This window comes from Myxine glutinosa, chromosome 7, assembly GCF_964187855.1.
Source record: "Myxine glutinosa chromosome 7, kmMyxGlut1.1, whole genome shotgun sequence".
In the NCBI taxonomy this organism is placed as follows: Eukaryota; Metazoa; Chordata; class Myxini; order Myxiniformes; family Myxinidae; genus Myxine; species Myxine glutinosa.
In genome coordinates this window covers 167,582,097-167,606,275 of record NC_136267.1, presented here as the reverse complement: position 1 = coordinate 167,606,275, position 24,179 = coordinate 167,582,097, and the positions used below count along the sequence as shown (strand labels likewise).

Genomic DNA, 24,179 nt, shown 5'->3' with positions numbered 1-24,179 from the left:
CAGTGGCCTTTACACGGTCACTCATCACTCTGACTCACCTCCCACAGAAAATGTCGACATTTATGGGCAATTGCTCCAACATCTTTGGTTAAGTCACGCAGCTGTGGGAGATGGGGGAATGGGGATGGGGAATAAGGGCTCCATTTCACTTGTCACCTGATTAACTAGAACAGCACTCCGTAGAGCGCAAACGTCCTCCAAGCTGATCAGTTTACGTTTTGTATCCCACTGATAGACCAGATCTGGATTGGAACTGAACCAAAATCTAATCGGCCTGTTCTTGTCACTTACCCGAATCATCTACCAAGTTTTGTAATAATCCGCCCACAACCTTTTGAGATACCCGGTTCACAGACGGACAGACAGACAGGAGTGAAAACATAACGTCCATCTACCTTCGGTGGTAGAGGTAACAGGTGATGTTTTCTAAAGGTGCAGCCTGAAGCAGTTAAAAACCTTTGGCAGTAAGTTGTACTGGCACATGAGTTTTGTACTGGCACATAAGTTGTACTGGCACGTGAGCATTTCCATTCAATTAAGGAAAAACCTTTGGCAGTAAGTTGTACTGGCACATGAGTTTTGTACTGGCACATAAGTTGTACTGGCACGTGAGCATTTCCATTCAATTAAGGAAAAACCTTTGGCAGTAAGTTGTACTGGCACATGAGTTTATTTTTATTCACAATGTTGAGATCTTAAGAAAGATATTTGAGTTTTACACAAGATATTTGAATCATGATGAGCCATTCCTTCAGGACTCTGTAAAGGATGTTTTCCCAAATTTTTAGTTATTTTTCTTACAATTATCTGCGCTCCGCAACATTCCAAGTCACTTTCCATCACAATATCTATTGATTTTGGCAAGTGTTTTTTTTTTTTTTTTTGGAAACAACATCGAGGCTTGTGTAAAAGCTAACATTGATCACAAAAAGACAAACCGACACATAAAACATAAAACATGATAAAGGGAGTGGGAGAACAAGATGGAGAGCAGGGACATCGGGAGATCTGTGGGAGGGAGAGGGCTTGGGGGGAGGAGGCATGGGAAGGAGGGGTGGGGGGGGGGGGGGGGGAGAGGTAAAAACACAAGGACTTCCAGGAAAGAAGTCGGTATTTCAAAAAAGTGGATCTGGGGTGAATAACGGGGGTAGAAAAGATCAAGGTTTTGGATGGGGGAAGATAAGAGATGGTGGTGAACAGCTGTTTTAAAGACCTGGAGGGTGGAGTGGGATTGAAGAGAGTGAGGGAGTTTGTTCCAGAGGTGGGAGAAAAGAGGAATGAAGGAGTGAAGGTGAGCAGAGAGTCTTGATTTTGGCAGTTTAACCATAAGAGGGTTGCTGGCAGATCTTGTGCGACCTGCAGGAATATTTGGGGGACAGGGCCCAGAGAGAGCTGGGGGGGGGGGGGGGGCAAGGCCGGAAAGGAGTCGGTAGAAGACAGAAAGACCACCAACCTGCCTGCGGTGAGTGAGTGAAAGGCCCTCGGAGTTAACTTCAACGCAGGAGATTCCAATGATTCTGAAATCATATTAAAACGTGTTAATCATATTAAAACGTTCAAGATATTACCCAATTAAGTTATCAGTAATGCAATTTGCCACGTTTCTGATGTTCCCAGAACCGGATAGCAGGTTTCCAGAGAAGCTGAGAGATGCAGAAGCACGTGAACGAGGCAAAGCCACTCTGATGTGCCAAATTCCCTTTGGTGCATTGGGCCGTGGATGGTACAGAGATGGAGAGCTGCTCCAACCTGGCAGTCGGTTCCTAATGGAGGAGCTGGGAACACTCCGTCGACTCATCATTCGTGACGTGCAGCCAGACGATGATGGAATCTATGTGTATGAGCTAGATGATGGAAGCCGCACGGTATCTGAGCTCTCTGTGAAAGGTACAGTCCAGTTAACATTCAAAGTTTACTTCCACTGTCAAAACTACCAATAGCACATTGTATGTTCTGGAGCTCAAGAAGAGCATACTGTGTTTTATGTTGTTGTTAAGGGGTAATAGAATAAGATCGGTGTAAGATACCACCCACCATCAGCCTCCAAGAAAGAGTACGCAGCATCTGATTAATGAACCATACATTATCAAATCAACACTTAGACATTGGTCCTGAACAATAATCACAATTAAAATACACAATTTGGTATCGGTCTGTCTGTCTGTCCAAGATACATTCAGTCGTTACTTATCCAATCTCAACCAAACGTGACAGGGAGACATGGGGGGGGGGGGGGGGGGAAGGGGGTGTGGTTATACGACGGATGTAGGTAGCAGTGATTAAACCCCCTCCCTCCACCTGCTCCACCATCTAAAGGGGATTTTCCCCTCCAAGGGTATTGCGTGATAAGGTGTATAGCCATATTAAAATAGCTTATCATGGCGTTTTTCCAAGGGGCCTTTAAATAACAAAAGTAATAACAACACACATGATAACACTAGAACGGCACTCAGTAGAGAGCATACCTCCATCAGGTGAACAGTTTACATTTTGTATCACAGAGTAGACCAGAAAATCACAATACAGAATCACATTTAATCAAAATCATCCATCCACAACTTTTTGAGATATCCTGCTATGTATCATTTTTGGCCCAATCTCTAAATGGTGAAGAATGAAACTTTAAAAAATTCTAGTAGCCGGATCCGGATCCGGATCTTCACCAAAATCTAATCATTTCGTCCTTGTCACATATGCTACATCTCTGCCAAACTTCGTCCGCATCCGTCCACAACTTTTTGAGATATCCTGTTCACAAAGAAACAGACAGACAGGGGTGAAAACATAACCTCCATCCACCTTTCATGGCGGAGGTAATTAATGTTATTAGAAAGCAATATTAATACTAATAATATACCCCTTCCCCAAGAGGAACGTTTATAAATCGATTATCTTGCTGTGTCATGGAAAACCTTTGCCAGAAGGAAAAATATATATAAACCACAAACACGTATGATTACTATTTTAAACAGATACTAATGCTGTTCAACGATAAACTGAAAAACTACAGAGGAATCCGGACATCCTTGAGGCCATCTCTGCTTATCGCGTCGACTATCACACCTGATCATAGATCTACTGTGGCCTATATACATGATACCTCACAAGGGTTAATTCCACAACCCTTCCTGCTGCTTTCATGGAATTTTTCCAAGGCTGCTTCTAATAACAAAAGTAATAATAACACTTATGATAATAGCATAATATTAATGTTATTACGAAACAATATCCCCCACACCAAAGGGTTTTGTGACCTGTGATATTGCCCTCCCTTCCCCCTCCTCCCCCCCCCCCCCCTGCCCCCGACACCCTTACGGAAGTACATTTTATTATAAGGAATCTAGAATGGTGAGCTACGGTCTGATTGTTTGAATGACCTGATCTAACATATTATGGTGCCATGCATGGTCTGATCACAAGTTAAAACTAGATGGTATTCATAGAACTAGGGAGATACCCATGCTATGCACAGGTGGGAGGCCAGAAGCAAACAGGCAATGCAAATACGGCGAATGCTAAAGCATGAAACCAATAAATTCCACATTCGTGTAGCACCTTCAGTCGTACGTCAGACAAGGACAGCAAGTTCGTGAAGGACTTCCATGAAAAACGTACCCGTTCACAAACAAACGGGTACGTTTACGTATAGAAACATCGATCGATCGTGGGACCGTGGCGAATCTGCATATGGCGATCCGCGAAGTTCACGTTCAGAAAGTAGAAACCATCACGGCATGTCGTCATTCACTTGAACTCGATATCACTTTTTTCATTCCAAACAACATAACTCCAATAAATCACAAAATAAACTTTTAACAGCATTCTTAATGTTTCCTTCATTGTAAAAACTACCAAATCAACAGTTAAAAGGATTTTGAGCCAATAGCTGTTACGGCCTTGGCAAGATCGATGGAGACAGCGATCTGTTAGCATATTTATCACCCAAATAGCTACAGTCACGTGAAAAAGTAAGTACACCCCATGTAAAGTTTTGACTTTTTCAACATATTTCAACATACAGCTATTTGATCTTCATTTCAACAATATTGACAGATAAAGGTGATATAATATAACAAATATCATGAAACATTTACATTATGTAGTCCTCTGTATAATTTAAAAAAAACATAAATGCAAATTTTGCATGTGGAAAAAGTAAGTACACCCCTACATTTATCACTACTTCAAATACCTAAAAGTAGAATCAGATGCACCATCTCAGGTGCAAATGATTAGAACATCGTTAGAGAGGATCTTGGAGGAACCTGTCTTATTTAAACCTCAGACATTTAGTTTGGTTTGCTCTTTGTTGTTGAAGTGTGCGGCGTCAGCATGCCTAGATCAAAAGAGCTCTCTGAGGCCTTCAGAAAGAAGGTTATAGATGCCCTCGAGTCTGGGAGGGGATTTGAAAATATCTCCAAACAATTTGAAATCAATCATTCGACTGTCCGGAAGATCATCTACAAGTGGAGAAGATTCCAAACAACTGCCAACTTGTTCAGGCCAGGCCGCCCCAGCACGTTCAGCCCGAGGGCAAAACGCATGATGCTGAAAGAAGTCTCTAAGAACCCCAGAATGTCATCATGGGACCTACAGGTAGCTCTTGCCACTGTTGATGTCAAAGTGCACGAGTCTATCATTAGAAAGAGGCTGCACAAATTTTATTTGCCTGCGAGGTGTGCCAGGAGGAAACCGTTGCTGTCCAGAAAGAACATCAGGGCAAGACTAATGTTTGCCAATGAACACCTAGGCAAAGACCAGCACTTCTGGAACAATGTGCTCTGGACAGATGAGTCAAAGGTAGAGCTATTTGGCCACAGTGCCAGAAGACATGTTTGGCGAAAACCAAAGACAGCATTTGACCACAAGAACCTGATACCAACTGTAAAGCATGGTGGTGGAAATATTATGGTTTGGGGCAGCTTCGCTGCATCAGGGCCTGGGCAGCTCACCATCATAGAATCCACTATGAATTCTTCATTGTACCAGAGGGTGCTTGAGGATAATGTGAGGCCATCTGTCGGAAAGTTGAAGCTCAACCGAAGGTGGATCTTGCAACACGACAATGACCCTAAACATACCAGTAAATCCACCAAGGAATGGCTGAAAAGAAAGAAATGGAGGGTTCTGGAATGGCCAAGTCAAAGCCCAGATCTAAATCCCATCGAGATGTTATGGGGTTATTTGAAACGAGCTGTGCATGCAAGAAACCCCTCAAACATTGCACAGCTGAAAGAATTCTGCACGGAGGAGTGGGAAAAAATTTCTCCCAGTCGATGTCAGAGACTGGTAGACAGTTATAAGAAACGCCTACTTTAGTTGTTTCTGCCAAAGGGGGCAATACCACCTATTAGATCCAAGGGTGTACTTACTTTTTCCACATGCGAAATTTGCATTTATGTTTATTTAAATTATACAATGGACTACAAAATGTAAATGTTTCATGATATTTGTTATATTATATCACCTTTAGCTATCAATATTGTTGAAATGAAGATCACATAGCTGTATGTTGAAATATGTTGAAAAAGTCAAAACTTTACATGGGGTGTACTTACTTTTTCACGTGACTGTATGTGGAATTATCTCATGTAGAGATTAAATGTCGTTTGAACTTTGGCCGAGGTCATTATTTACTTTTAATGTTGTTTATATACGAATGATGTTTAATGATGTTTATATTGGTTTTGGGTCGTCCTTTCCGCATATCTCATGGGATTGTAAGTTGGAGAGATGGCCGTGATCGGGGAGCAAAGGCAAGAGAGGTGGAATTCTCTCAAGCAGGGATTCAACCCGTGTCCTTATAAAAGGTCTTTGTCTGAGGTCACCGAGTCTGATCGGTGTAGCTGTGCAGCGATCGGTGCAACCGTTTGTGCGACACCCGGGAAAACAACATCGTCACTATGAGAACATCGTCACAATGAACGTTATGCAAACACGAATGTTATGCGGGAGTCCAAACCTGAGAATGCTGGAGACAAGCTGAAATTGGGAAAACTAAATAGCCTATTTTACTCCTGGAGATCCCAGGATTATCCACACAAAATATCGTTGCGATCGATTCAGCAGTTTTTACGGTACCTTCGAACGGACGGACGGACACACAGACGGACGGACATTTGGTGAATTATTCATAGAATACTTACCCTGCGCAGTCAACTTGTTGCGAGGCAACTCTTCTGTTTTTGAACATTTTTTTTCTTTGATCCAATATGGCTGCCAGACCACGTGAGCGATGACATCATAAATTTATATTCTCTAATATAATTGTTGCATAGATCACGCTCAACACATTTCAAACTGATCAGACTAAGCGTTGTCCCTGTCGAATTATGACGTCATAATTATGGCACCAATGACGTCATCGTTAACAACACCTATTCCCCATGTGGAGTTCTTTACAATGAACCATGTTTCAATTTTTTTCCAAGCAGCGGTTTTGGAGATATAGAGGTGCAACATTTTTCGGTTTTTTGAAGATGGCACCTGTAACACATGACCTATGACGTCATGATTATCATTAAAATATTCTAAAGGAGGAGGCGCTCCTATGGTGAAAATTTCGTCTCCATCAGACCAACAGTTACTGAAAAAAATAAACAATGATCGGATGGATAAGTGTTCTATTTGTCGAATTATGACATCATCATTAATATATCTTATTCCCCATGGGGAGTAGTTGACAATGAGCCAGGCCTCAATTTTTTCCATGGAGTGGTTTCAGAGATATAGAGGTGCGAAATTTTTCAAAGATGGCGCTTGCACCACGTGACCTATGACGTCATAATAATCATTCAAATATTCTACAGGAGGAGGCGCTCCTATGGTGAAAATTCCATGCCAATCGGACCAACTGTTGCCGAGAAAATGAATTTTGAAAATGCAGACATGTACGGCACACAGCACACGTACGTAGGGGGAATGCTTAACCTCGCTTTTCGCTTCGCGAGCGCAGGGTAACAAGCCTGTGCCCCATTAGCGACGTGTGGTGAGGTGAGCATAGCAAGCTGATCCACAATAGTAAACCAAAAATTGTTTTGTTGTTGGCCATTTGAAGAGAACAAGGTTTTTAGAAACAGGAAAACTAAACTTTATTTAATTCATCTTTTTATAGCTCACCTGGAACGAAGTCCACGGGAGATTATGCGATGGCGCGTTGTCCGTCCGTCCGTCAGTCCATCCGTAAACACTTGAAACTTCTTCTCTGAAACTGCTGATAGGATTGTGACCAAATTTGGCACAAATTATATTTGTTGTGTTGTGACTAAAGTTTGTTCACGGCATTCAAAAAATCGGGGTCTCAAGGGGTCTTTCGGGGGTTAAAGTGGATCCAGGTTTGACCCCTCAAAATAGGAATTTGCTTTTTCCTCTGAAACTACACACACCAGTTCGATGAAACTTTACCACGACCTTCACCACCCGTGATGTACCAAAGTTTGTTCACGGCATTTAAAAAAACCCTGCCTCTTTCGGGGTCTATGGGGGGGCGGTTGCCCCCTAAAATAGGTATCTGCTTTCTTTTCAGAAACTACACACGCAATTCCGATGATACTTTACCACGACCTTCACCACCCGTGATGTACCAAAGTTTGTTCACGGCATTTAAAAAAAACCTGCCCCTTTGGGAGTAACAAGGGGTCAAAGTGGGTCCAGGTTTGACCCCCCCAAAATAGTAATTTGCTTTCTTCTCTGAAACTACATAAACGATTTCGATGAAACTTCACCACAACCTTCACCACCCGTGATGTACCAAAGCTTGTTCACGGCATTTAAAAAAAACCTGCTCCTTTCGGGGTCTATGGGGGTGGGGGGGGGGGGGGGAGGGTTGCCCCCAAAATAGGTATCTGCTTTCTTTTCAGAAACTAAACACGCAATTCCGATGAAACTTGGCCACAATCTTAATCACCCGTATTGTACCAAAGTTTGTTCCTGGAATTAAAAAAATTGGGGTCTAAGGTGGTGTATGGGGGGGGGGGGGCATGCCCCCCAAAATAGGTTTTTGCTTTTTTCTCAGAACCTACACACACAATTTTGTTGAAACTTCATCAAAACCTTCATCATCCGTGATGTACCAATGTTTGTTCAAGGCATTGGAAAAATTGGGGTCTGAGAAGGGTCACGGGGTGGGAAGGGGGGGGGGGGGGGTTACCCCCCAAAATATGTATTTTTTTTGTTTTTTTTTGTATAAACTCTTATGATTATGTTAGTATGATTCTACATGTTGCCCTGTCTTCTAGTAAGCATTGACATTCGTATAAAATACCCTTATTCCGTGCAGTATACTGTTTATTCTACCAGGTGAGCACTAGGGGTATTGCCCCTGTGTTTTTTCTTGTTGTCATATGAAGAATGCGTGCTCATAAAATATGTTTACACAACATGTCACAGGCAATCAGCTCTTGTGCAATCCTGTGCCACCTGTGCAACCACAAAGAGAGAAGTTGTGATGTTGCTTACACAGTAGTGGAAAGGTTGTCGGGAGCTAATGCGTATTGGACCATAGTACTATTAAATTTCGAATTTAGCCTGGTGGTTGCTGTGGTGTGGCGAGTGCCACTGATGCAGTGCCCCTTCCACATTACACAAACATTGAGGCTCATTGCAGAGCTAAATGAAAATAGAGTGATGTTGACAAAACGAAGGAGCAGAAGTTGGCATATAAGGGAGGACAGAGAAATTGGGAAGGAACGAACTCATCGAAAGCAAAAGTAGGGACAGACAGGACAACGGGACCGAGTGGGATGAATAGACAAAGATTGTGTAAGCAGCCATGAAATAACTGACAAACAGTGTAAATGTGAAAAAGTGTGGGTGGACACATTATAGGGCAGGAATTTGGAATTTGTTCAGGATGTCAGTAACAACTTCATACTCTTGGTAAAAAAGACCGTGGGATTTTGAACACCCACAGCATTCATTGCTGGCAGATGGTTTCCCTGCTAATACCCATCCGAGGGACAGTACACTCAGTGATGCCATCCATTACTTACTTGCAAAACAGCTGTCCGATAGTTTATCGTCAGCTTGAGAATTTAAACCGGACTACACAGCTCAAAAGCAGGTGCGCTTCCTCTGCACTTTTCTGAGGTTTAGGTGTAGTGGAAGAGGGGAGGAGAGGTCAAAATAATTAATTGCATTTCAAAATTTTAATTAACATTAACGTTTATTCAATCAATTAAATGTTCTTTTGTTTTTAATTAACAACGAAAAACAAGCAAAACAAATTGTAGATATTGGAGGAGCGGAGTTGATTATATTGTTAATGGAATTGAGATCTAGATGTGAAATGGAAAGCAGGAATTTTGAGTTTGGCTTAGATAACTATTTCTGTTATACAAATCACAATTGACTTTCCTGGACATGTTTCCTTCTCCTCCATGCAGGGAAAATAGCTAAGCGCCTTCCAAGGAAATTAAAGGCAACAGAGGGTGATCAAGCTGTATTCCAAACACAGATGACAAGCTCACAATTGCAGAGCCACTGGCTCTGGAAGGGAGAGAAGGTTCTTCATCATCCACGTGCTGTGATCCAAGAGGATGGTATGTTTCGCTTTCTCATCTTGCACGATCTTAGACCAGAAGATTCTGGAGAGGTCAGCTTCGTGGTTGATGGATCCCGAACCACATCTCAACTCTGCGTCAAGGGTGCAGGTTCTCTTTATTTCTCTGTATTCTGCATCATTTGATTTTTTTTAACTTTCATCCACAAAAGGACTGTTTATTTAACATTTATATAAATTTAATAAACTGTGTTTGTTCAGGATTTTATGGGATCTTTAATATGATTGGGTCATTGGATGAATCTCGTAAATGTGGTAGAAAAAAATTACTTTTAATTGTACATTGTAATATTTACATAGAAAGTTACTAATTAATTTATCTACCTATTGCTAAAACAGAACCACCTTTAGAGACCATTTTTCCCCGCAGAGCAGGGGTTGGCCTTTTTCAGGCACCGTGGTCCCCTTTTTTGAAGCAATGTTTTATGGCCGGATGCCCTTCCTGCCGCCAACCCTGTTAGTCACCTCTTGCGACACACAGGGAATTACCAGTGACCTGGTACTCAATTTTCCGACATCAGAAGGATGACAGGCCGAGTCAACGCCGCTGGCATTACTTCAGCGATTGACTGGGATTCAAACCCTGGATCCTAGGATCCCAAACCAGCACCCTAACCGCTAAGCCAACACCAGGCTTACCTATTGCTAAAACAGTTAAATCAATTTCCTTCTATCTGCGCAATATTGCCTAAATCCAATGATGGTTAAATAAGACGTTCATTACTCCGATAATGAAGCACTTGGATTACTACAAGTCCATCTGAGAAGTTTTACACGCTTCGTTTCCTCAAGCACATGTAACTTCTTGAGAATAAGGCAGCAAAATATTATAGTTCAAGCTCATAAATATAATTACATCAATCCAATCCTCAGTACACGTCACTAGGTCCAACACGGAAGATTTTAGAAGATTTTTGATTTCATAATAACAGGAATGACCACACTGTGGTCACAACCTGTGAAAAAAAATCTGGGAGACGCACATTTAATGCGCTGTTAATTAATTAACTCAACACCTTTCATCCATGTCACCCTCCTCGCGGTTATATCAGAATGATCAGATTATCACACGGTCATGGATTGCTTCACCACAATTAATTAATTAACTCAACACCTTTCATCCATGTCACCCTCCCCACGGTTATATCAGAATGATCTGATTGTCACACGGTCACGGATTGCTTCACCACAATTAATTAATTAACTCAACACCTTTCATCCATGTCACCCTCCCCACGGTTATATCAGAATGATCTGATTGTCACATGGTCACGGATTACTTCACCACAATTAATTAATTAATTAACTCAACACCTTTCATCCATGTCACCCTCCCCACGGTTATATCAGAATGATCTGATTGTCACACGGTCACGGATTACTTCACCACAATTAATTAATTAACTCAACACCTTTCATCCATGTCACCCTCCCCACGGTTATATCAGAATGATCTGATTGTCACACGGTCACGGATTGCTTCACCACAATATGGGACCATTCAAAAATTACGTAACACTATTTGTTTTAGTAATCTGCATAATGTAAAGCTTGATTATGTAACGCTTGATTACCGTGTGTTCTGATGGGCATGATTAAACCTTACTATTATTCGACATATTATTACATTTTTCAGGGTCCCTCATCGTGAATAACACTCGACCCAAACAAAGCCAATGGAAATCTGACGCAACAAGCCCCGGCAGTGTATTGTGTTATAATGCAAATGCACAATGTATAATGCAAGTATACTTGATGCACGGATACACGTCATGGGATGTGACGTGCCCATGGGGGAGGAGTCTGGCATGCTGAGCCGGGGGTGAAGAACGTGCTGTTGTGAGCTCTTGGGCACAGCCTTATTATCTGAGACCCAAGTAATGATTGGTTTGCTTTATACTGTAATAAACAGTTGAGCCTTTGCTGTTGTGGAGTCTTTGAAAGCGCCCAACGTGACATGTATTATCAGCAGAGACCTCCAGGCCTGATATATTCGGCCCACCAGAAAACCAAGATGGCGGCCATATAATTTAATCTCGGTGCAATGGTGGGTGGAGTCAAGCAACAGACATGGGTATGGTCTAGCAGCTGTCTGACCAATGGGTGCACATTTCCAAAATCGACCCCCAACAAGATACCCAATAACAACAACATCAACAGCAGCAGCAACTACAAAGCTCTTTAAAACCTGCAACATCAAAAATCAATTGGTTCCTGCCGAGATTTCCAAACTGATCGCAACTTATACCTCGAAAGAAAGCCATGATTGAATAAAGGGAATCTCCCAGTAATTTCTCGCACTTGGGTGAGGACTTTTAAAATCGATCGATAATTTGTCCGATATGATCCTCAACTATGAAACTTGATGCCTTTAAAAAAATTCACGCTTATTAATTATTGTTCTAAATCTTTCCTGAAATTCTAAAACATTTCTTACCGTTTTTTGTGTTGACTTTCCCTTTTCTTACCTCTTCTTACATAAGTAAAGCATTTTACTTTTTACTTATTTCTTCTTCATTTTGACAATTTACTTCTGACCTGAAAAGTGCTACTTGAAAAAATAATTGCTTATAACTTGACAAGTGATGCAAATTTATCTGGTTTGTAACTCCAATTGGTGGTTAGTTTAGTCTATTTACACCAGGTCAAGCAACTTCATTTTTTTCTCATTTTCAGCTCACAAGATAGATATCAGCCCCCCAGAGCAACCAATGTTACAAAAATCATCAGAGACATCGGCCATGCTTTCCTGGCTCCCTCCGAATCCATCGGTGGGGGTCCATGGCTACAAGGTGGAGCATAGCAAATTGGGAAGCAATAAGTGGTTCTGCTGCCATCAAGCTGAATATCTTCAGGAAACAAATACGACTGCGGTGGTTCCTGAGGACGGCGAGTACATATTTCGTGTATTTGCTGTTTACACAAATGGCCAGAGCATCTGTAAGGACATTCCAGGCTCCATCCACTTATGTGAGTTATAGATTCCATTATTATGTGAGTTATAGATTCCATTGCCATGTGAATTTTAGATTCCATTGTTATGTGAGTTAAAGTTTCCATTGTTACGTGAGTTATAGATTCCATTGTTCTGTCGGTTATAGATTCCATTGTTATGTGGGTTATAGATGCCATTGTTATGTGAGCTATCGATTCCATTGCTATGTGAGTTATAGATTCCATTGTTATGTGGGTTATAGATTCCATTGCTATGTGAGTTATAGATTCCATTGTTATGTGAGTTATAGATTCCATTGTTATGTGAGTTATCAATTCCATTGTTATGTGAGTTATAGATTCCATTGTTATGTATTATATAATCCATTGCTATGTGAGTTATCAATTCCATTGTTATGTGAATTATAGATTCCATTGTTATGTGAGTTATAGATTCCATTGTTATGTGAGTTATCAATTCCATTGTTATGTGAGTTATCGATTCCATTGTTATGTGAATTATAGATTCCATTGTTATGTGGTTTATAGATTCCATTGCTATGTGAGTTATAGATTCCATTGTTATGTGAGTTATCGATTCCATTGTTATGTGAATTATAGATTCCATTGCTATGTGAGTTATATATTCCATTGTTATGTGAGTTATCAATTCCATTGTTATGTGAGTTATCAATTCCATTCTTATGGGAATTGTAGATTCCATTGTTATGTGAGTTGTAGATTCCATTGCTATGTGAGTTATAGATTCCATTGTTATATGTGTTATAGATGCCATTGTTATGTGAGTTATAGATTCCATTGTTACGTGAGTTATCAATTCCATTGTTATGTAGGTTATCAATTCCATTGCTATGTGAGTTATATATTCCATTGTTATGTGAGTTATCAATTCCATTGTTATGGGGATTGTAGATTCCATTGTTATGTGAGTTATAGATTCCATTGTTATGTGAGTTATAGTTTCCATTGTTATATGTGTTATAGATGCCATTGTTATGTGAGTTATATATTCCATTGTTATGTGAGTTATCAATTCCATTGATATGTGAGTTATCGATTCCATTGTTATGTGAGTTATAGATTCCATTGCTATGTGAGTTATAGATTCCATTGTTTTATGTGTTTTTGATGCCATTGTTATGTGAGTTATAGGTTCCATTGTTATGTGAGTTATCAATTCCATTGTTATGTGGGTTATCAATTCCATTGCTATGTGAGTTATATATTCCATTGTTATGTGAGTTATCAATTCCATTGTTATGTGGGTTATCAATTCCATTGCTATGTGAGTTATATATTCCATTGTTATGTGAGTTATCAATTCCATTGTTATGGGAATTGTAGATTCCATTGTTATGTGAGTTGTAGATTCCATTGCTATGTGAGTTATAGATTCCATTGTTCTATGTGTTATAGATGCCATTGTTATGTGAGTTATAGATTCCATTGTTATGTGAGTTATAGTTTCCATTGTTATATGTGTTATAGATGCCATTGTTATGTGAGTTATCAATTCCATTGTTATGTGGGTTATCAATTCCATTGCTATGTGAGTTATATATTCCATTGTTATGTGAGTTATCAATTCCATTGTTATGGGGATTGTAGATTCCATTGTTATGTCAGTTGTAGATTCCATTGTTATGTGAGTTATAGTTTCCATTGTTATATGTGTTATAGATGCCATTGTTAAGAAAATAAATCATTTTCAATTACCAATCAATAATTTGCCTTAAACCTTCTAAAACTAGATTTCATTGTCTTCAACTAGAAATTGTTAAATAAGGTAACTTAATAATGTACAGTTGCACATGGAACTTACTAGTTAGATATTTGTGAAACAATCACATAATGAACATGTGCATTTAATTGTGTAAGTGATTTTTCCTGCCTTAACTACTACTGGGAAGGCAATGGCAAACCACCCAATATAACCCTTGCTAAGAAACTGCTTCCACAGCACTGATGCTCTTATCGAGTAGGAATCGGAATCAGAATCCTCAGTTATTCAGTTGTTGGTGATTTAGATTCTGGAGTGACTATATTTGTGATGAATGTTAAGATCTAGACTTTATAAAAATCAGTCCCAAGAATGCGTACTGCTTATCGTGCGCTCGCCTCACAAGTGAAAGTATAGCATGGTTTGAATAACAGACAAGGTGAAGTCTTTGTTAATTTTCCTCACTACAAATATCTGTTTACTTCCCAGTATGTAGGATCCCAGTTGTTACTTGATTGGAAGACTTGTGTTACACTTAAGGGTGGAGGAAAGGGGGGTTAGAGATTACCTTTGAAGAGATAGAACTGTATAGAATAGTATGGACCGTGTGCAAGCAGGAAGCAAATCTCGATGTAAGGATGTCGGGACCTGGTAGCTTAAGGATTTTGTTTGAATGTGCACGATACAAAGGTCATGCTTGTAATAAGATAGAGAGGGATTAAAGTTAGGGAAATGTGTGTTAAACCTCTTGTAAACATCCACTGGGCGTGCTGGGTGACATCTCTGTAGAACAGAGTTCACACCAGCCCAGAAAAACAAAGCAGAAAGCTATGGGATTCTGGCAGACAAGGAGAGAGGGGGCGGACTGAAGAGAACTGAAAAGGATTGGTGAGATTTGAGGAGGATTGGTGAGAACTGACGATTGGTGATAACTGAGGGGGATTGGTGAGATCTGAGGAGGATTGGCGAGATCTGAGGTGGATTGGTGAGATTTGAGGTGGATTGGTGAGATCTGAGGTGGATTGGTGAGATCTGAGGTGGATTGGTGAGAATTGAGGAGGATTGGTGAGAACTGCGGATAATTGAGCAGGCACAGTTCTTAAAGAATTGCGAGAAATCTGAGAGAGGAGGGGAGGGGGGGGGGGCGGGGAGGGAGGAGGAGCCTCGAGGTGTGTGAGGGAGTAACCAATCAGTACACAGAGAAGCACTCGATTGAGTGAGGAGAATGAACAGTGAGAGAGAGAATGAACAGTGCGCTGTGGAGCTCGCATTTTTGGAGGGGAGAAGTGTGGAGTTCCAGGGAGATTGATCTAGCAAAGAAGGAGGAGTGATTTAAGGAGGTCATCCTGCCCACCTGCTTTGGCCCTGGAGCCGTTCTCATCTTCCCTCCCTTGCCAGTTAATCGTTCTGCTTCTTCACCTAGCCTTTTCGTCCTGCTGTCTTTGCATCACCTTTCACCTCATTATGCCCACCCCCCGCTGCCACCACAGATAAGTCAGCTGGTTGTGTCCCTCACACCAGCTGTGCTTGTAACTGTGGTAGTGTGCTTGTGAGAGGCGCCTTCCATTTTATTGGATTTATTTTACCTCCTTGTTCACCTCATTGCTTAGAGTTGTTATTAAATTCATTTTCTCTGGATGTGTTTTGGGAATAACCCCGTTTGGTTATAAAAGCTAGAAGGTCCTTGTGATTCTCCCCAGCCATGCGCGTGAGCTTATAGCGCAATAATTTGGAACACCTCGGAGTTATAACCCGTTTCGGTCAATCCATTCAAGGGGCGGTGTTAACCAGCCTGTGAACACGACAATATGTATGTGTATGCATGCACTGTATGTGTTGATGTATGTGTGTATGCATGCATGTATGCATGTATGTGTGTTTATATGTATGTATGTATGTATGCATGTATGTATGTATGTGTGTATGTATGTGTGTATGTATGTATGTGTATAATAGCTGCATTGCCTTTGAGTCTTCATTTGATGATGGACATTTAACCAGAGATCAAATCAGACTTTTTTTTAGCCTACTTTTCAGAATATCATTGAAGTGTCAAGATTACACAAATAAATGTTTGCTGCCTTCTTTCCACAGTGTCGCAAGCCAAATTTACACGTGGCCTTGAAGATATATTGTTACCAGAGGGGGAAGAAGCCACATTTAGTGTGGAGCTTATGAACCCCATGAAAGGCCATTGGCTGCTCAATGGTCAAAAAGAAATTGCCAGTGAAGGCCGCTTTAAGATAAAGCAAGATGGTGGAACACACTACCTGTCCATTAGCAAAGTAGAGAGGGAGGATGATCAGATGAAGGTGAAGTTTGTCTGTCGAACAGAAGAAAGTGCTGCGGATCTCCATGTTCAAGGTGCCTGCCCTCCATTTTTATGAGACATCAGTTGTTCATATATATTTTTTCTATGAATACAAATGTGATTGCTGTTTTAATCTGCTAAATAATTACATATTAAATATGCTTCTGCTCAAATGCATTGATAAAATGTGGAAACTTTGGATTTCAGTCTCAATTAAATGATTGCCACTCAAGTATCACATCTCCAAACTTTATACCATTTCGTTTTTCTCTAACCTGACTCGTGTTGAACTTTACCTACTTAATCTCATCCTATATGCAATGCCCCATATATCAAAGACTTCCCACGAATATGATCTGAACTTCCAACCCATGTAGGAAAATGTTCGGAGAACGCTTGGATTGGGAAGAGGGTCAGAGAGCGGTATTCAGGATTGCAAAGCAGATAGCGAAAGAGAGGTGTGATGTGATGGGGGTGAGTTGCTTGAAGGATGAAGTGGGACAAATTGTTGTGGACCCAGATGGAATTAAAGGAAGATGGAAAAGATATATGGAAATGCTGTTGAATACAGAGAATGAATGGGATGGCAACATAAAGAGTAACCCAGTTTTAGGACCGGCAGAGAAGATAACTGAGAAGGAAGTTGAGGAAGCGATAAAAGCAATAAAAACCACCTTTAGAGGCCATTTTCCCTGCAAAGCGGGGGTTGGCCTTTTTCGGGCACCGTGGTTGTTGTTGTTTTTTGTTGGTCCCCTTTTTGAAGCAATGTTTTACGGCCGGATGCCCTTCCTGCCGCCAACCCTGTTTGTCGCCTTTTACGACAAACGATACGAAGCGATAAAAGCAATGAAGAGTAGAAAAGCGGGAGGGCCGACGGGAGTTGTGGGAGATATGTTGAAGGCAGCAGGAAGTTGGGGTGTGAAGAGAATGACAGAGATCTGTAATCTGGTGGTGAAAGAAGGCCGCATTCCAGTGGATTTGGAACTGAGTACCCTCGTCCCTTTATACAAGGGGAAAGGTGACCCTCTGGAGTGTGGCTCGTACCGAGCGATAAAGTTATTGGAGCATGGAATTAAGGTATTGGAAAGGGTGTTGGAGAGGAGGATAAGGAAGAAGGTGAAGATCGACGAAATGCAGTTTGGATTTATGCCAGGAAGAGGAACGACAGACACGCTCTTTATTGTGAGGCAGTTGCAGGAGAAGTACATGGAGAAGAGGAAGAAGTTGTTTCTTGGGTTTGTTGATCTGGAGAAAGCATTCGATAGGGTTCCACGCGAAGTATTGACATGGGCATTGAGGAAGTTAGGAGTGGAGGAATGGTTGATCAGAGTAGTGATGGCAATGTACAAAAGAGCGCGCACAGCTGTAAGGACGAAGGACGGGAACAGTTGTGAGTTTGAGGTGAAGGTGGGAGTGCATCAGGGGTTGGTAATAAGTCCACTACTATTTGTCGCTGTGATGGAGGTGCTGGCTCAGAACGTAAAGGAGGGTTTACCGTGGGAGTTGTTGTATGCAGATGATCTGGTGTTGATTGCGGAAAGTATGGATGGACTGAAGGAAAAGATGAACAAGTGGAAGGAATGTATGGAAACAAAAGGTCTGAAGGTGAATATCGGAAAGACGAAGGTGATAGCAAGTGGTAAAGCATGTGGTGAGGTGGAAAGAACTGGGAAGTGGCCATGTGCTGTGTGCAGGAAGGGTGTCGGAGTGAACTCCATTCCATGTACAATGTGCGCTGAGTGGGTTCATCAAAAATGTAGTGGTCTGAGAGGGTCATTAACCAGTGTGGCAGCTACATTCAAATGTAAGGTGTGCACAGAGGGAACTGCAGATGGAGGAAATGTTGAGTTGGGTCTTGGAGACGGCGTGAAGCTGGAAGGTGTGAAAACATTTTTCTACCTCGGAGACATGCTGAATGGAGAAGGTGGATCAGACTCTGCAACGGTTGCTAGAGTGAGATGTGCATGGAAGAAGTTTCGGGAACTGAGTGGTGTGCTGATGAGGAGGGGAGTGTTGTTGAAGCTGAAGGGAAAGGTGTATGCTGCATGTGTGAGAAGTGTTATGATTTATGGGAGTGAGACATGGGTAATGAACGTAGTGCAGCAACGAAGGCTGGAAAGGGTGGAAATGCAAATGGTTCGGTGGATGTGTGGAGTATCGTTGAGAGAGAGGAAGACAAATGATTAATTGCAAAAGATGATGGGAACAGAGCCTGTGATTGATGCTGTGAAGAGGAACAGGTTGAGATAGTTTGGTCATGTGTTGAGGAAGGATGAAAGTGACTGGTTGAGAAGAGTTATGGAAATGAATGTAGAAGGAAGTAGAGGACGGGGAAGACCGTGAAAGACTTGGCTAAAGATGGTGGAAGAAGAAATGCGGGCAAGGGGGTTAACAAGGAGAGATGCAGAAAATAGGGCAAAATGGAGAAGATTGTCATGGGGACCGCAAGGCTAACCCCCGCTCAAGCAGGGAAAATGGCCTTAAAATGCATGTTGTTGTTGTTGTTGTTGTTGTTGTTGTTGTTTCAACTATCCAAAATAGAATCACTTTAAAAATTCTACTCGCTGGATCCGGATCTGGATCTTCACAAAAATCGAAGCAATTCCTCCTTGTCACACACACAACATGTCCAACAAGTTTCGTCCAAATTCATCCATAATTTTTTGCAATATCCTGCTATGTATCGTTTTTAGCCCCATCACTCAATGGTGAAGAATCACTTTAAAATTTAAATAATTATCATATCCGAATTCATATTCAGATCTTCACCAAAATCGAATCGATTAGTCCTTGTCAGACACCCAACCGGTCCACCAAGTTTCGTCCAAATCCATCCAGAACTTTTTGAGATATCCTGCTATGTATCGTTTTTGGCCCGATCTCCCAATGGTGAAGAATTACGTAAAAAATTATTGTAGCCGGATCCGAATCCGGATCTTCACCAAAATCTAATCATTTCGTCCTTGTCACACATGCTCGCTCGCTGCCAAATTTCGTCCGAATCCGTCCACAACCCTTTGAGATATCTTGTTCACAATCGTACAGACAAACAGACAGAGAAACAGACAGACAGACAGACAGACAGGGGTGAAAACATAACCTCCATCCACCTTTGGTGGTGGAGGTAAACAGAAATGGTCATAACCTCCATCCACCAATGAAACCGATTCTCTGTAATATTAATTATTTATCAATAATAATCATTGGCATCCTTACCTGTTGCTCCTCTGATGCAGAAAAGGAGTTTTGTTGTTTTATGCAGATTTTGATCATTTTGATGCAAAGTGATGTTGAAATTCCAATATTGTCAACATTTTCACAATAGTTCAGATGAGTACACCTTAACGATTATAATATTTTGATGTTTTCAACGATTACTTTGTACTGATCCTTTTTTTACATCTTCTATTCTCTTTCCTCTACATGTTTTATGGCAATCCCAGCTGTGCCCCAGACGTTACAGCTTTTAGAAGACCACAAATCAGAGTTGACAGTCACAGCAGGAGAACCCGTGATCCTGATCTGTCAGACATCCACTCGTAATTGCTTTGCGAAGTGGTTACGTGACGGACAGGATCTGATAATTCGGCGGAAAATGGATGAAGATTTAATAGAGTTTGTCGACAATAAGAAGACAACTCCCCAAGATGACATTTCATCAGGAGAAATTCCAGATAGGAAAACGAGAACTGATGGGATTGCAAAAAAGAGAGAAGATGATGAGAATCTGGAACAGATGGACCATGGAAACAACATTGATGACAAGGTACCTGGTAAGACGGAAATGTTACGAAGCAAATGCATTCCAGAGAATGAGAAGGAAGAAAATTGGAATGAACCGAGGACCAATGAAATTGTGGAAGAGGAGGTGGAAACAGATGTAACGGGAATGGACATTCCAAAGAGAAACAACACAGTGGAAGGAATCCAGAAAGGTGAGAAAGAAGTGACAATGGGTGAAGACGAGTTTTTGATGGAGGCCCAAGACTGCATCCGACGACTAATCATTCAGAAATCACGACTGGAACATTCTGGAATCTACCAATGCTCCACAAGAGATGATGTCATTACTTTCAAGCTGGTTGTGGAAGGTTTGTTTGCAACTGTTCTACTAACAACGAGGAAGTTTTAGGTCTTGCTCTTTGTCATTTATCCACAAATCAGAACACGTAGAAAGTTGCTTTTGTTGCTCATGAACGATGTTATGAGCCCAGCGTTGTAGAATTGTGTAGTATCGTTATTTTCTTGAAGCTTGTGATTAGGAATGGTAGTTAATTTTCAAAGTGTCCCTGTGTTGTCCTAGTGGTATAAATTTTGTCTTTGTCTGCTCATTTAAGTGTTTTTTTATTTTGTATTGATGTTGTCTTTTTATCCTCAAAACCAGTTGAATCTGTGGCATACAAACTGTTTGAGCATCTGACGCATGGAAATGCCTGAATTATTCCAGTTCATCTGGATGTTAACTGATAAAAGGACTGACATAGGAGAGAATATTTGGGGTCTTCCTGCCTGGAATGTGAATTACAGGTAAATATGCATTCTATCCAGCTTTGAGAGGAAGACTGGGAGAGAATCATGAAATAAAATAAAAACTTTCTGTGGACAAATATTGCTGATGAAGGGTGCAAAACGTGACACTGAGGTTAATCAGACATGACATGACATCAGAAACTCACCCATTGGCTGTCTGGATCAGCTTGCAAACCGATGAGCTTCCTCACAATCATCAGCAAGGTCACGGAATCCACAATCGCAGTTGATGTGAAATCCTTCCTTTTCTCCAGGTGCCTCATCTCACACCATCAGTTCGGATTCAGAAATGGTCACTCTGCCTTGAACATGCTGCTCCTTCTCTCCCAACAATGGATGGAGGTCCTCAATATCAGACATGAGATCAGGGCTGTCTCTCTGGACATATTTCAAACTGTCTCTGGAAAGTCTCTCTGGAAAGCTGGAGCTTTCAACACAGTCCATCTACTTTCTCAACAAACCAAAGTCTTCAAGATCATTGGTGATTAATCTTGCACTGAAGCTGAGTCGATCACTTCAGTAGTCTTGTATCCTTTCTGGTCTTGCACCCTCTGCCCTCTCCGCATGGTTTGTTCCCCTCTCCCAGGTATCTATGGGATGGACGGGGTCCACCAGCAGCCTTCTCCTAGTGAAACTTCCAAAATACAGAATCACTGCTCACCTCCACTCATGTGTTCCTCTTTTTTCCACCTGTGAAACCAACTTCCACATTCTCTTCCATGTCATTCTTCCCTCCAGGTCTTCAAGACAGCTGTTCACCACCATCTCAAACCACCCCCGTCCAAAACCTTGATCTTTTCTACACCAATTAGAATTAAACCATCCCTTACCACTCCCAACATTTTGCTTCTGTATCCATCTTGTCCACCTCTTGCGATCTCCAATACGTTACATCATTACCTGCATCTCCTCTTTATCCATTCCCTTCTGCTCTTGGCATTTCCCTCCCTTCTCCTTCTGTTGTTCCTTTTGTTATGTTGCGTCCTGATCGTAATTGAAAATTTCCTTCCGGGGTGGTAATTTAATTGATAATTTAATTCTCTTCCTGGTATTGGCTATTTTGCTGAAGAACAATCCCACGCAGATGTATGCAGTGGTACGGTAGCTCTGATTCGCTCATGCCTATAGCAGGTGGAGTCTAGGCCACTGTTTAGATAGCAGAGCCTTGTTAAAATCTATATATTAAATAAATATGAATATATTGATAATATGAAAGTAATATAACATACAAAGATTATATCATTACATACCTCCTCTTTAAACTAACACTTACGTGTTGTTCAGCCCCTCCAGACAAGTTTATGTATGAAGGTGATGCTGATATCCAGCGAGACCTTCATTTGATTGCCGGAGAGCACCTGGAGCTCACCTGCCAGGTGTGTCGGCCTGGGGTTCCTGTAAAGTGGTTTCATGGTGGAGAGGAACTTTTGGTTCGATTTTCGATTCATCGGTCGATAAGAACTTCTTCCAGTCTTCAGTAGTCCACTGGCAGTGCTACATGGCCCAGGCAAGCCTCTTTTTCTTATTTTGCCATCTTAGCAATGGCTTTCTTACTGCCACTTGACCTGTCAAACCTGCAGCTCGAAGTCTTCTCTTCACAGTTGAAATTGAGACTTGCTTACTTCGACCAGTGTTAAGCTGTGTTTGAAGCTGTTAGCCTGTGAGCCACCTATCACGCAAGCTGTTGACTCTCAGAAACTTGTCTTCTGATTCTGTTGTGGCTTTGGGTCTGCCAGACCTCTTCCTGTCAGAGTTTCCTCCAGTTTCCAATATGCTACTTCCTGCAGTGCAATATTGTCCAAATAATGCTTCAGAGGGTGTAATAACAGTCTGTTCCAATAGTGCTTTTATACAGACAGGTGGTTTGTAATCAAGTAATCAGCAGAGGTTGGGACACCTGTAGGAATTGTTTGCATCAACTTTCAAGGCTTAATTTACTTACATTGCTGCAGAACAGCTGTAAGTTGTTGACCCATTACTTGTTCCTTGAAGAAGGCCTTTTTTTTTTTACAATATAACTGTGCAATTTACATTATTTTCCGGTTTTTGCGAACCTAGACTTTTTTTTAAACCTCGAGCAGTTTACTGCTTACCTTTGTACCATTTCAGGTTATTCACGGACATTAAACTGCGTAAATTTCAATAAAAACTGGAAAAATTGAGGTATTCTAAAACTTTTGACCGGTCGTGTACAAAATGAAATTTTTAAACGTATTTAAAGTGTACGTGCACTTCAATTATTAAAGAGCAGGTTGGACAAACATTGGTTCTTCTCTCATCTAATGTTACCCTGATTTCCCAACAAACATGCATTTCACAATAAATTACCTTATGTTCAATTTATGTGAAGTCGTGGGACATATACAAACCCATCGATGGAATGAATGGAAGTTTAAACACGATTACCTTTATCTCCATAAAATAATGATGAATGATGATGATAACCTAAAATAAGAACGAAGAAATATCTCTCAGCAATTTCCCGTCTGTATTATTTGGGCGGTGTATGATATACAGTGCCGATCTCGGAGAGGAGAGAAGAAAATATGGGGGTCTATTTTTAATAGATATGTCTTTGTTTCAAATAAATCTTTAATATATTTATTTTTTAATAGATAAAAATATTTAACCTTTGTTAATGGCTTAGATGGGGTAGGGAGAAAGAAACAACATTTTTAAGGGTTATGGGGTGTTGGTCAAATCGTTTTTCAATTAGAAATTGAGACAATGGGCTAAAGGAAAAACAGAACTTAGGTGTAAGGGGGTGAGGGGCGGAGTAGGATGGAGGAGGGGGAGGTGGCGCAAGTAGTCGGGAAATGTTGGTTTCGAGATAAGCACAAAAATGGTGGATTGATTGACCGCATCAAAATCTGCGCTCATTGGGGCGCCTCCTGGGGGCGAGGTTTGCCCCGACCCAAAATAGGTATTTACTTTCTTCTCCGAAACTACACATACAATTTGGATGAAACTTGACTACAACCTTAATCATCTTCATCACATGACTTCATCACCCGACAACCAGTACCAAAGTTTGCTCACGACATAAAAAAAATAAAGGTCTGAGGAGGTCTGTGGGGTTTGAGCGACTGCTGCTGCTGATCCCC

The 24,179-nt window shown here is 41.2% G+C and overlaps 1 protein-coding gene across 1 annotated transcript; it reads left to right on the top strand.

The window, feature by feature from the left end:
* The first annotated feature begins 1,586 nt into the window (after positions 1–1,586).
* Positions 1,587–23,333, top strand: LOC144893103 (obscurin-like protein 1). Its single transcript, XM_078782764.1, has 6 exons — positions 1,587–1,887; positions 9,384–9,650; positions 12,236–12,529; positions 16,329–16,598; positions 19,989–20,636; positions 22,360–23,333. The coding sequence occupies exons 1-6, from the start codon at positions 1,587–1,589 to the stop codon at positions 22,554–22,556; spliced, it is 1,977 nt and encodes a 658-aa protein (XP_078638890.1). The 3' UTR covers positions 22,557–23,333.
* Positions 23,334–24,179: the final 846 nt, after the last annotated feature.

Excerpts from the sequence above, each read along its gene's own strand:
- LOC144893103 (XM_078782764.1), top strand. The coding sequence starts at position 1,587 with ATGCAATTTGCCACGTTTCTGATGTTCCCAGAACCGGATAGCAGGTTT. Across the intron at positions 1,888-9,383 it reads ATCTGAGCTCTCTGTGAAAG|GGAAAATAGCTAAGCGCCTT; the intron begins GTACAGTCCAGT and ends TCCTCCATGCAG. Across the intron at positions 20,637-22,359 it reads TTTCAAGCTGGTTGTGGAAG|CCCCTCCAGACAAGTTTATG; the intron begins GTTTGTTTGCAA and ends CGTGTTGTTCAG.